We start from the raw sequence: 13,740 nt of genomic DNA on the forward strand, positions 1-13,740 counted from the left end.
TGGTAGAGGTTTGTTTCTAGAGACCTGGGTTCCTTTCCAGGTGGTTACATTGGGGCCTCGTCTGGGGTCCGATAAACCGTCAAGGGTCCGATAAACCGAGCAGGTCAAAGGGAGATGAATGTAGCATGAGCAGCCCTGCCTGTAGCTCAGAAACTTAATGTCACTTCGCCAGGGGGATTTTCTCCTTTGACTGAGGAGTATGTTTTTGTTTTTTTCTTTTCATCACATATTACTATCATGGCTGATGTAAGAACAGGATAATACATAAAACATAACCCTGGAAAAACAGTGTCTGTGAAGGGACAAATGGCTCATAACCTTGACATCACCCGCTTCCTACTGAATTGATGGACAAGCTGTAACATTCCTCAAGGTGCAGTGTAGTTGCCAAAAAGAAAGGCATTGTGTAGAACTGAATTACTCTGTTATAATGAAACTGCAGCTCCAAATAACCGAAACCTTGGATGTTTAGTCATCAGGTTATTTAAATGGCTGCTGCAGATGGTCTGCTGAAGTAAAATCTTCAGAGAGTGGATGTGAATTAATAGCAATTCACCTGATTCGAAACCACAGCGATGGTAGTGTTTGTGCATCAGTGCCTTCAGGTTCAAAGGGGTAATGACCTATTAGATCTACTGTATATAATGCTGACTGCTGTGCAAAGGTAGAGTGAGGGCAATGCAGGGGGAATATTTTGTAGGAGAAAAGGAGAGTTAAGTGGAAGGAGTGCTGCGGTAGAAGAGGGAGATGTGTGGTTTCGCTGAGAGACAGAACATGAAATTCCTAATTAGTGCACAGCTGTGTGATAACTGAACCTCAAACCAATAGGGGACTACAGGGGAACACATTTCAGCAGAGGTGCTTTTTTTTTTCTCACAACCAAGTTTAAATCAGCATGTCTCAAATCCCAAAGAAGTTGGTATTGCTAGCAAAAGTAGCAGGCGCAGCAAACAAAGAATTGGGCATAACTAAGTTAAATAAGGGCATAGTTTGGAGACTTTTCAATACATCCATGGTAGACCAAAAATAAGGTTGGTTTATATCCAACCGCAATGACAAACTTTTATATTTGTTAAGTTACAACAATGTACCACATGGTCCGAGTGCTGTGAAATACAAACAAATTGGATATTATATGAACAAAACGTATTGTTGTGGACTTTGGAAATTGCCCTACTAAAAAGAAATCATGCTTCAGTCACATCTCTCCGTTTCCATCATGTACTTGATGCAAACAATCGTAATTACTGCTCTCTATAAGGGTGAGTTCGGAAAAGCGCACTCGCCTATTAGTTTGTATGGGCCAGTGCGCTCAGTGCTTAATTTTCGAACGCACCCTATAAGGCAGCACTGAAGCATACACTGAACATTTTTTCAAAAATCTGTTTTTTATTAAAAACCAATGTATACACATATTGAGAAAAAAATAATTCTGTAAAAGAAAATCACAGATAATTGTATTCTTTTCTTCTCCCCTTAAAAAAAAAGACTTTCAAATTGGACATGAACAGAGAGATGCTACAAAACAAGGTCATTTAGTCAGGTGGCATTATCCTTGATCTCTGACAAGTATATCCAAAACTGCCACAACGTTAGTCACTGAACCATTTTGGCTCTTAGGGAAATGCTGGTATTTCTAGAAGCAAGGTTACCCTTTCATTTAAAAAACACCTTTAGGGTGTAGCAATAATATCTGTACAATGGTGTAACGATTGGCAGGGATGGGATTGAGGCAACACAAAAAGGAGGAAAAGCCATTCTCCAGTGGAAGTCATCACCATATAATATAATGTCTTACAAGCTCTGTTGGTCCAAATAAAGCAGCAGCATTAGGCCAGGCAAACTGTGGCATCATGCTGTTGGAGAGCTGATGAATCCAGGGCTGGGCTTTCTGTCCAATTAGACTGCTGTGGCGTCTAAAAACTGTTGCGCGCCTCTGGGACTCTCTGCTGGCCTGCTATTTTACCATAGCCTCCTCTGGCCGGGTCGTAGTCCTGACGGTACTCGTCTCTTACCTGCATACATTAACATAAGTTCAGATACTGGATAAAGACTGGATAAAGGAATGCAAACTGGTTAGGGGGGAAAAAGGTGAGAAGGATGCATGAGCAGGGACAAGACAGACCCACTAGACATGGGGTCTAAAATGGTTTATCTAACACATTATGGCTGTATTCTTGGTATTTGCAGCCAATCATAACAAACGTTTAAACATGATACGTATCGTTGAACAGATCATTCAAATAGGACTACTAAGGCATGGCAATAAGCATATGTCTTGCACCATTTCTCTTAGTTCTGTTGTAGTAAACAGTTAATCATAAATAAGCACAAAGCAATTAGACCATGCCTTTTTTTCTGATTATTGTGACAACAACATTAACATTACAGGTATGCCAACATTTAAGGCAGACAAACATCTTTCAGTTTGACATTTTTCTAATGTAATAAACCCTCCTGCTAGAAGAACTGGTGTTTGACATGAAAATGTTATTAGATTAATGCAACAATGACCGCGTAACCATCATACAAGCAGCTATACTTTGCCCATACACACAGATAGATGATAGATGTACATTAAGTGTATATCTACAGTATATCATTTTCATAAATGAGCAATTGTGAAGTCGGTTGAGAGGATAGACATACAAGCACGGACACATAGATTCGAGGAATTTATAGACATAAAGATAATCAAAATAACAAGAGAGACTAAGATTCCTCACCTGTCCACCAGACTTGCCACGGCCATACTGCCTTCCCTCCTTAAATCCGGCATCCCAGTCTGTCCGAATGATGCGGTCATCCAGCCTCGTGCCATTAACAAACCGCATGGCATGTTCTGCATCTACACGCGTGTAGTATCTGGCAGAGCAGGGGTTAAGGGGTGTCTACGGCTAACTGATGGTTCTCTCTAGGATTAATGAAGTACAATCAAATCCCTAATTTCAATTTGTGGTCTACAGCAATGGTTCTCAACCTGTGGGTCGGGACACCCAGGGAGGTCCCCACATGATTTTTTTTTTTTTTTGGGGGGGGGGGGGGTCCCAGATGACAGTGAAGTGACAATTTAAGGACTTTTAAGACCTTTTTAATTCCTCAAAAAAAGAAAGAAATAAAAGTAAAAAGACCATTACTGCATCAAAAGTAATCAACAAACTTGATACTATAAAAACTGGTCAAACTGTCAAATATTATAAGAGGCAACATTTTTGAAAATAGACGATCTACAAGCTCACAACGCCTTGAATTGCAAGGGCGTTGTGGGCTTGTAGATTTTCACAATATTCATCTGTGGAACGGAGTCAAACTAAATATAATGCCTCAACTCCTACAAGTGCTTGTCAGGGTGGGGGGTCCCCAGTTCAAATGTGATTATTTTGGGGCGTCGCGGCCTGAAAAGGTTGAGAACCACTGGTCTACAGTATAACTTCAATCATTAGTACATTACCCTGTTTATGACTTGCTTAAGTCTGTATAAAATTATGTAAAATAAGAAATCTACTTTACGACCAAAGGGTAAACTGGATTAAAAATTGTTAAAATGAGTATGAAATGAGCAGACAAACTTGGAACAGGAATACAAAAATTTAAGCAGATAAATTGGTTCTCTCTCCTGTGTGCCACCTGAAAATGAATTTTCTATTCATTAAAAGAGCTGGAGAGACTGGGGGACCCCTGTTACTGAACAGACACACTAAACTAAAGCAATATAATTATTATTTTTTTAAACACGTTTCGTTTAAGCCCTAACACATCACTTGCAGCACCTTTAATTTACTCAAGCTTGATAAAAGGATACTCAACGAAGCAGAACCCACAGGCAGTCTTCTTCACCTTATCCAGACCAATGACGATGCGTTTTACGTCTCCACTTTTGGAGAACAGCTCATATACCTGATCATCAGTAAATGAAAAAAACAAAAGTAGAAAATGCATGGTTTGAGTTTGCATAAATTAGCCAAAAGTGGATTTACTAAACTTGGGTTGCATTGTCTGTATGTATGTATGTATGTATGTATGTATGTATGTATGTATGTATGCATGTATGTGCGTGTGCGTGTGCGTGTGTGTGTGTGTGTGCGTGTGCATGTGCGTGTGCGTGTGTGTGTATTCAATCTGGCTAGTGTCTACTACTGCAACTTTTACATCTAGTAAAGCATACTCGCTCCAATCGGAACCTCTTGCTCCGCTATATATCGTGGAGGGTGAGGTTCCAAACGGGGCTAAAAGCAGTGGTGTAAAGTAACTAAGTACATTTACTCAAATACTGTACTTAAGTACAATTTTGAGGTATTTTGACTTTCCAATTTTCAGCACTCTTACTTCTACGGCCATTTGAAAATAGCAGATCTACAAGCTCACAATGTGTCGCGATGTGGCGCTTTGTACGCCTGTAGATCTGCTATTTTCAAAAGATTATTATACAATTTATACGTTTGAAAACTTGTGAACTGCGACATTCTGCATAATGAGTACTTTCTACTTGTGGTACTTTAAGTACATTTTGATACCAATACTTTTGTACTTTTACTGAAGTAATTTTTTTATTCCAGATTTTTACTTGTATAGAGTATTTCTACATTGCAGTATTGATACTTTTACTAAAGTAAGAAATGCGAGTACTTCGTCCACCACTTGCCAAAAGCATACCTGTTCCTCAGTGGTATAGAAGGACAGGTTCCCCACGTACAGAGTAGGACTCCCCTTCAACAGCTTCTCCTGTTCATACCGGTTACCCTGTAATAAATAATACACACATATGAGACAATTGATTAGAGAGAGAGAGAGAGAGTTTGATTGACTGACTGACTACTTTGTCAGCAGTTTGCAAAGACAAGCACAGGGAAGTAAAGTTCAATGAGGATTTGTTTTGTTTTTTAACAAAGAAAGCACAATGACTTGTTTCCATTGGGGTCCTTTGTAATCAATTCATGGAAACATTTAATGACAGACAAATATACACTACTATGCAAAAACATAAACAGGAGAGAGAGAGAGAGAGAGAGAGAGAGAGAGAGAGAGAGATCAAAATAAAACAGATGATGATAAACCTGTACCCTTATTGAGAAAATTATAGAATGAAATGTTGTCGTCAGTGTTGCCAGATTTTGCGAAAGAAACAAGCAACCAGGTCTATGAAAACAAGCCCAAAAGCAGCTAGCCCTTCGCCCCTTAAACATAATACATTGGCTATTTAAAAATAACCCATCTACAAGATCAAAACAAGCGTGTAGATCTGCTATTTTCAAAAACAATCTTGAATAGATGTTGTTGGGAACATTTTGACAACACAAAACCTGGCATAAAATGTTTTCATCAGATGCGGGTCTGCAGACAAATACATTTTAATTTGGATAATAATAATGTTTAAGAACTAATAAGCAACTAAACTTTATATTATTTAGACCCAAAGTCACTTATAATAAGCTGACATGGCAACACTGGTTGTAGGGCGCTATCTATCTCTTGTGTGTGAGTAAGTCCATCACAGTCTCAGCGTTAGCTAGTGGCTCCAAAGTTAATGTTGAATGAACGGTCATGTATCTAACTAGTACCTACCTTAAAATGCTGGTCTCTGTATTGACTGATATCAACGTACGAGTCACTGTACAGTGCGTTTAGTTTAACAGCCATGGTGAATAAATCAGGGACAGCAGTTTGTTTGCCACCAGCCCACCGCACACACACACAACTTAGCCGTTAGCTTGCTTAAGCTGCTAACTGTAAGAACTTCCGGGTAGGTTAACTTATTCTTCCTGGGTCGTGTCCCCCCCCCCCCCTTTTTTTCTTTTGTTATGTGAAAATGAAGTCGAATGGCGCCATCTACCGTTGCAATGTGTTTAATGCATAGATTGATTGATTGGTTGATGTAGGCTACTTTATTTAGTAAGACAACATGAGAACAACAGTACATGGAAGTACAAATTCACAAAAGGTCTACTAAACTGGAAGACTCATAAAGCACTAAGGTTGTTTAAAATGAGATCCCCATGCACACAAATCATGATGACATATAAGAGACAGACAGATATACACACTACTATACAGAAGACTGTAGGTGCTCGAGGAAAAGGCAGCGTCGAAACCATATTATTGAATACTTTATTAGCAGTTGTTTGCACAGAAAAAAGCACAGGAAAGTACAGTTCAATACAAGGTCAGCTAAGAGGATTTAAAACCCAACAAAGCCTATGGCTTGTTTCCATTGGGGTCCTTTGTACCCAATTCATAGACAGATATACACTATATGCAAAACTTCATAAAAAAAAACAGTTTGAAAACAGACATAACTCTATGATTCAAATTTCATTCCTGCTTGGAACCAATCTATCTGCCTCTCTCCTCCTTCAGCGTCGGCCATGGTGATGTGTGAATTCAGAGGGAGGAGCCTCCTGGGCCTCCACCGTGTGCACGGAGGCCCCAGACGGAGGCTGAGGGTGGCTTGTGGCCATATCCTTTTTCCTGGTGGAGACATTCACCTGGCAGTTGTTCTCATACTTTTCAGGGCACGGCGCGACCCCGCAAAAATAATCCTATTTTAACTGTGCCCCCCCCCCCCCCACCCTGACAAACACTTGGAATGTAGGAGTTGAGGCACTACATTTAGTTTGACTCAGTTTCACAGATATTGTGAAAATAGCAGATCTACAAGCTCACAACTTTTTGTCAAACAAATTGGCCAATGTTTGACCAGTTTTTATTGTTTAGTTTTTTGATTACTTTGGAGGCAGTATGGTAATTTTTCTTTCTTTATTTGTTTGTAGGTATTATTAAGGCCTTAAAAGTCCTTAATTGTCACTTCACTGTCATCTGGGGACCCCCCAAAAATCATATGGGGACCCTCCTGGGGGTCTCGACCCACAGGTTGAGAACCACTGTCCTATGGCACCATCAAGAGCTTCGGCATCTTCCTGCATGACCTCATGAAGGAGTTTGGGGGGACCAACAGCCGAGTGTCGGGGATCATCTCCATCTGTGTCTTCGTCATGACGTTCACAGGTGAGTGCAGATGGTGGATTTGAGATGAGAACCAGTTCAGAGTGGGTTGTGTTGTTAGAGGGGAGACTTGAGGCAGAGACCACAGTTGAGCTCAGGATATCAATCGTGGGATGAGTCACCAAGGACACTAACAAAAATCTGGGATAATGTTCACCTGTGAAACCTTTCAACATGAGATTTATTAAAGTAATACCATGCCGTATCATTTTTCTATTAACATATGGTATTTCAACATTGCAAGTGGTAACATTTGTTGTTTTAACATGTGTGTTTACATATTGAAAGGCAAAACAAATTAGTGTTGTCGGACAGAACTCATTTTTTAATTTTGAGTTTCAGCACAGTTAACCACATGGTTGTCTGTTGAAGTAGAGGCCTTTCTGATTTAATAGCCAACACAGTAGAGTATGGGTGGGACATAGGTGTGTTAAAAATAGTGTACTGTATGTACAATAGATGCGGTAATGTAATGTACAGTAGGCTTATGTAAGAATGCAAACTATTAAACTATTAAGCAACAAGACACAGAATATGTATGAAGATAGATGTAACACAATCTGTTGTTCACTGCCTGCTCTCAGCTCCCCTCTCCTCTGTGATGACCAACCGCTTTGGGTTCCAACTCGTTGTCATGATTGGAGGATTGCTCATCTCTGTAGGAACCATCCGTACTGCCTTTACCAACTCGGTCAATGAATAGTGCATCACTACGGGAGTAGTTGCAGGTATTTGATTGCACCCTCCATCTCTGTCTCATTATATCAGTGTTAAATCATTGCCCACCTTACTCTGGACTATAACGCCAGAGCAGGTTGACTGTGTCACACTCATTGCACACTTAATGAGGAGAAACTGTACATATTCTCTCTCTGTACTCCATAATACAACACAATGCAATGTAAGTGTGCTTTCTTAGTTAAATTGTCCTGTTGATTCATTCAATTGAAAAAGGCACTGAAAAGTCTCTCTGTTAATCTTCTCTCTCTGTAGGTCTGGGCTACTGTTTGACATTCTTTCCCACTGACACCATCCTGTCTCAGTACTTCAGCCGTAAACGTCCCCTGGTCACATCTTTGGCCTCCACTGGAGAGTCCTTTGCCATGTTTGCCCTTTCGATTCCTTGCCCCGGTGAGTGATTGCATGTGTCAGTTGCCAGTCATGATTTGGTTTGTACATGTGGTGATGGCTGTGTGTGTGTGTGTGTGTGTGTGTGTGTGTGTGTGTGTGTGTGTGTGTGTGTGTGTGTGTGTGCGTGCGTGCGTGCGTGCGTGCGTGCGTGCGTGCGGTTTTTATCTGTCGACTTACTATAAAGCGTCATCTGCCGTTACATTTTATTGAATGCAGAGTGGAGCTACAGATGGAATTGTGAGGATGTGTGCGAGTAGGTTGGTGGGTCTGGGGGTCAGGGATTACAATTCAAAATGTTTTGAGATGGCCGCACACCCAGTTACCCACTTCACAGACAGTATTTCCCATGGCAGTTTTCTTCAGTGAACACTCCCTCATTCTCTTCTCTCCCTTCTTAACTTTCTCTGCCTTGAGGCAGAGCTACACCATGGTGGTAATCAGAGCTTTGCCAGGCTCCATTATCCTCTGTGGAGTCCTGCTTCGGCCAATCATCATAAAGCCCAGAGCAACCCAGGAAACGAAACAGAGCATCTGTGGCCGGAAGAAGAACAGGAAACCCTCAGTAGGCCAGATGAGTCGAATGGCACAAATTCAGAGAGTTCATTCACAAAGATGGGAACCTGGAGACTCTGGTGCCCAGTCGTTGAGGGATGCCAACCTGGGCTGTCCCTCTATTGTTGTCATTGCTGATCGTGTCCCTCCTTGTCACTCATAATGAGGAGTTCTGTCACCACCAGCTCCACCTCTTTTCGTCATTGCCACCGTTTACAAGCTGAACAGCATACCTGGTCTCACTACCGTCTTATGCACCTTCCCTTTCATCTCTTTCTGGTACCCTTCTGTCACAAATCACTCCTGACAGTAGGCAGCTATTCTGTAGTTGTAGGGCACATAACCTTTATAATATTGACAAATAAGTGTTCAGCAGTAGCTTAATTTTAAAACAAAATGCCACATGAGGGTGGCATGCATACAATTGGAAGATATTGCTGTGCCACATACACTTAAGCCATTTGAAATGGAACTAAACTCATGTAATGTATAAAAGAGTATGCTTTATTAGTCATAAGGCTAATTCATACTTGTTCGCACAAAAACTATGGAGCTCGCTGAAAAATAATTACACCATCCATTAAAGGATGTGGTTTCTTTCAAAATTGGCCTGAAAGAACATCTATTAGGAGGCCAGAAGGGGAGGTAAATATAAATTTCCAATTTTTGTACATCAAGTGTTTGTATTTGTTGATGACATGTATTATTGTCTCCTTTCCTTTATGCTATGTTGATGAATTGAATACATAGGACCACAATGGAAACAAGTCCCCCAGGACTTTTTGGGGTTTATCCTTTTAGCTTAATGTCTGACTGTACTACGTGCTGTTTACATTTCTGACTAATAAAGTATTCAATCAATCAGTCAATCACCGACTTTTCTTTTACCCCTGTAAACCTATGATGTGTCAATAAAGCTCATTCTGATTCTTGTCATAGCATACACACTTGAAGCTCTGTGGACAATGTGATGAAAGCTTAGATTTATATTATTACTTTCAAACCGTGCAGATGTTGACCTTGCACTGTAATGTCAAATATGTTATATGAATATTGTAAATCACACTAGGATATCTTTGTATGAAAATATTAATTGATTCACAATAATAGTTACAAGTACCTGAACCAATCAATCAAAGCAACTCTTCATCATACCACACCAGAGTTATAGTTTTAAAAAGTTTTCATTTCATTTTATTTAGTTATTGCAATTTTCATTCAATTCAGGTTAATTTCCAGGGTGGATTTGCTTGTTTCAGTTTAGTTTATATTGTTTAAAAAGGTTTAGTTTTGATTAGTTTAGTTTCTTTACTTTAATAAGGGGGTGTTTGTCAAGGCAATTGACTTAGTCATGTAGACATCATGCACACATCCCTATCTCAAACATGAAATGCATTCCACCAAAAATCCCTCAAATTCTATTTTCTTGTTTTTATATATGTTTGTCATACTTATTTTGTAATATTTTCTACAGTATATTGTTTTGGGAGCATATTTAATTTCATCTTCTTTTCACCTCTTGCTCTAATGACGTTGTCAACCTGTGTTGACAACCTGTGTCTTCAGCCTGCCCCTCCCTTCCATCCTCACTCTGTTCATGGCTGACTGTGGGGAAGGTGAGTCTGTTCATTGCTCCTACTAGATTTACTTTTCAAAGTTGTTTAAAATTGCAAATGCACTTTAAACTGTGAGGTGAGATTATAGTGTAAACCTATATGTTGTTGTGTAATCGTTTCACCTAAAATGTAGTGTTTAGGCAAACCTTTTGGTAGTTTATTATTGGTAGCAGTATTAGTACACAATGACTGCAGCACAAGTTTCATTGCTTGTTTCTCCTCACCACAGACATGTGTGCTGCTGTGCTGACATCCTAACCCAATGCTGCTATGCACTCCATGCAGGTATGTTTCTGTTGCTCTTATGGTTTTGTGTATAATTTTAAGTATAAAAGTTGTTATGAATAGTCCATGGCCATCTAATGATACCTACAGTATGTACTTACAACGAGACACATCCTGTTGTTGTCCTAATATATCATGTTTGTTATTGATACGAGATGCATCTGTTATATTCCTGCGGTAAGGTCATCCCGACCCTATCCTTATCATATCACGTTCTGTTCTTTCTATGTCTTATATCTTCTGGTCAGTGGTCACGTCATGGAAGACAGGTGTGGCTGAATTCTTAACCCAATGCTGATGCATTGTTTTTCTATGCACTCCATGCAGGAAATAAATACGGCACCAGTTTCGGCTAAAGAGAACCACCAGAGTCCCTTTATCTCATCACACAACGCAGAGCGGTAGTGACGAGTGAGGGCCTTCTGCAGAGTCAGGCCCAGACTGGCTACACTAGGAACCGGTGAGTGACTTTATTCCAATGACAGTTGATTTGCTTAAAGGGATAGTTCACCCCCCCAAAAAAATCTATCGATTAGTCACCCCATGGAGACTTGAATTCATGGATATTTTTTTTGTTTTTGTCACATTCCTAAGCCAATAATTTGATGACCAGCTTTGCAGCGGTTCCGGTAGGAGACACAAAGGAGACTCTTTGTGTCTCCTACAGGAACTACAGGGGTCATCAAATTATCGGCATAGGAATGCGACAAAAACAAAAGAATATCCATGATTTCAAGTCTCCATGGGTGACAGGTTACAGGTGAAATGTTAGAAGTGTAGATAGAAAAGATTGGGTAATCATTTCGTGCAGGCCACATCATTGAATGTTGCATTTGAGGACATTTGGTCAGTAAAAGGTTAAAAAAAAGAACATTTAATTTGGGCCCAGACAGCAGTCATACTCCCTTTCGAATAGAGATAAACAAGCTCTTTCATAGAGTAGGAGTTCAAGGTCTTTTCCTGGATAGGGAGAGAAACAATGTGAAACACCTGAATGTCATTCCCTGTCAACATGGATAAAGGCATTCTTCAGGTGGGGTTAGATTCTCTATTTGGACATACAGTCAGATATTGTAAAGTGTACAACATAATTTACTGGGCCAGATGGTATCGCTGGTGGGCCAGTTCTGGCCCATGGGCCAACTATTTCCTACCACAGCATTAGATGGTGAGTCAGAACATAATCAATGTAATGTAATAACTAGAACTTGCAGCAGACTTATATACAATAATAACTACTATATATTGTATAAACTATACTGCATCTAGCCACTCACTCTGTCCATGGGAATGACAGGTGTGGTAATGACTTCTTAACCCAATGCTGATGCATTGTTTTTCTATACACTCCATGCAGGAAATAAATACGGCACCAGTTTCGGCTAAAGAGAACCACCTTATCTCATCACTCAGCACCACGCAGAGCGGAAGTGAGGGCCTTCTGCAGATTCAGGCACATGACTGACTACACTAATCGGTGAGTGACTTTCTCCAAGTCCCAAACAGAGTTGCATCCTCAATTTAGAACAGGACCAGACACCTTGTACTTTTCTATGATTATTCTAATTTCAAAGCAATTTTAGCCAGTTTATTTTCTGAATTCTATTTTGAGACCCACCTTTTCCAACTCTACTGTCTCTAGCATGAGTGAGTAGTGCATGCCTGTACTGCAACCATGGGGCTATATATAGAAACTGCACTGAGTTTCAGCTGACAGTCAGACTCCAAAGCAACTAATCCAGCCAATTCATTACTAATCATGCTTTTAGGATTATACACTCATCAGTATCATTACTATACTCAGAACAATAATCAATCACTTATTTAGTACTTTGAATCCTTTCACTGCCCTATAGCGTAGCACCAGGGTCTTAAAGGACAACTTTGGTTTTTTACAACCAAGGTTTATATTTTAGCTTGTAATTAAAGTAAATAAATGATGAGTGTAATTTTTTTTTCATTTACTGCTTTCTATAGTTTTAGCATTTTTTGCGATATTTTTTACAGTGGGCGGGGGCATTCTGTCCAGTGGCTAAATATGCCTTTTTTACACAATAAAAAAGGTCCGGCTGTCTGAGATGGCCAGATGTGAGTTATTGGGGGCTAGAAGAGCTACTATAAATAATAATAAAGAAAACGCCGGGTTAATGTGTTAAAAAAATACATATTTAGCCACCGGACAGAATGCCCCCGCCCACTGTGAAAACACTGTAAAAAATATCGCAAAAAATGCTAAAACTATAGAAAGCAGTAAATGAAAAAAAAATTGCACTCATCATTTATTTACTTTAATTACAAGCTAAAATATAAACCTTGGTTGTAAAAAAACAAAGTTGTCCTTTAAACTGGATGCGATCCGCTACAGGGAGCCAGTGTAGAGAACGGAGAAGGGTAGTTGTGTGGGAGAACTTGGGGCGGTTGAACACCAGACGAGCTGCAGCTTTCTGAACAAGCTCCAGAGGTCCGATGGCAGACGCCGGGGCACTAATCTAGTTAACACTGCCCTGACCCTAGTTTACAAAGAGAGAATAATATAAAAAATATATATCTATATGTATGGAATAAGAATGAAAAAGTCAGTATAAATTAAAAAACGAAATAAATTACAATTACTTAATCGCACATTAAGTCAATTCATTTTACAGGTCTTGTCCTACTTTTACTTAAGACATTTTAGATGTGATATTGTCAAACTGCTCCATAAAACGTATCATTTTAGCGTGTTACAAGCATGAAAACCCCTGTCTTTACGCACATCTTAAGGCTTGGCTTCCCTGCCTACCTGTGAGGCTATTTCACATTATAGACTTTGACAAATCATTACAATCTATTAATTTTACCAGCAGCTGATGAAAACCCTCTGTCAATATAAGAAGCAATTGCAATATTCAGAATATCATTCTGTCTGTGAAAGCAGACTCAACTAATCTCTAATGAGGTATTTTATTTGTCTTTGCTGTCTTGCAGGACTGTTCTGAATCTAGAGTGTACTAGACCAGAGGCCTGCAGCATTCTCCTCTACAAGTAGAACATCCCCAGTGCTTGTGGATAACCTCCCGAAGCACACCCTAGTGAATTGGAACTGTCAGTGGATACCACAGCTTCCATCCAAACAGCCAACCAAAGACAGACATTTCCTTTGCTCTTTTCTTTTTTT

The 13,740-nt window shown here is 39.9% G+C and overlaps 1 protein-coding gene across 1 annotated transcript; it reads right to left on the reverse strand.

Annotated features, from left to right (window-relative positions):
• Nucleotides 1-1,374: 1,374 nt before the first annotated feature.
• ncbp2 (nuclear cap binding protein subunit 2) lies at nucleotides 1,375-5,711 on the reverse strand. The gene is made up of 5 exons (XM_084067174.1): nucleotides 5,563-5,711; nucleotides 4,654-4,740; nucleotides 3,803-3,897; nucleotides 2,727-2,865; nucleotides 1,375-2,015 (listed from the first exon to the last, which is right to left on the reverse strand). Exons 1-5 carry the CDS (start codon nucleotides 5,635-5,637, stop codon nucleotides 1,917-1,919), a joined length of 495 nt encoding a protein of 164 aa, XP_083923300.1. The 5' UTR covers nucleotides 5,638-5,711; the 3' UTR covers nucleotides 1,375-1,916.
• Between the last annotated feature and the right edge of the window lie 8,029 nt (nucleotides 5,712-13,740).

This window comes from Gymnoscopelus microlampas (genome assembly GCF_963454915.1).
Source record: "Gymnoscopelus microlampas genome assembly, chromosome: 9".
Lineage (NCBI taxonomy): Eukaryota > Metazoa > Chordata > Actinopteri > Myctophiformes > Myctophidae > Gymnoscopelus > Gymnoscopelus microlampas.

What these genes read in the sequence shown, in the direction of transcription:
- ncbp2 (XM_084067174.1), bottom strand. Translation starts at nt 5,637, where the DNA reads ATGGCTGTTAAACTAAACGCACTGTACAGTGACTCGTACGTTGATATC. An exon ending in ACAGAGACCAGCATTTTAAG is followed by an intron (nt 4,741 to 5,562) that starts GTAGGTACTAGT and finishes TATTTATTACAG; the next exon opens with GGTAACCGGTATGAACAGGA. An exon ending in GTGGCAAGTCTGGTGGACAG is followed by an intron (nt 2,016 to 2,726) that starts GTGAGGAATCTT and finishes TAATGTATGCAG; the next exon opens with GTAAGAGACGAGTACCGTCA.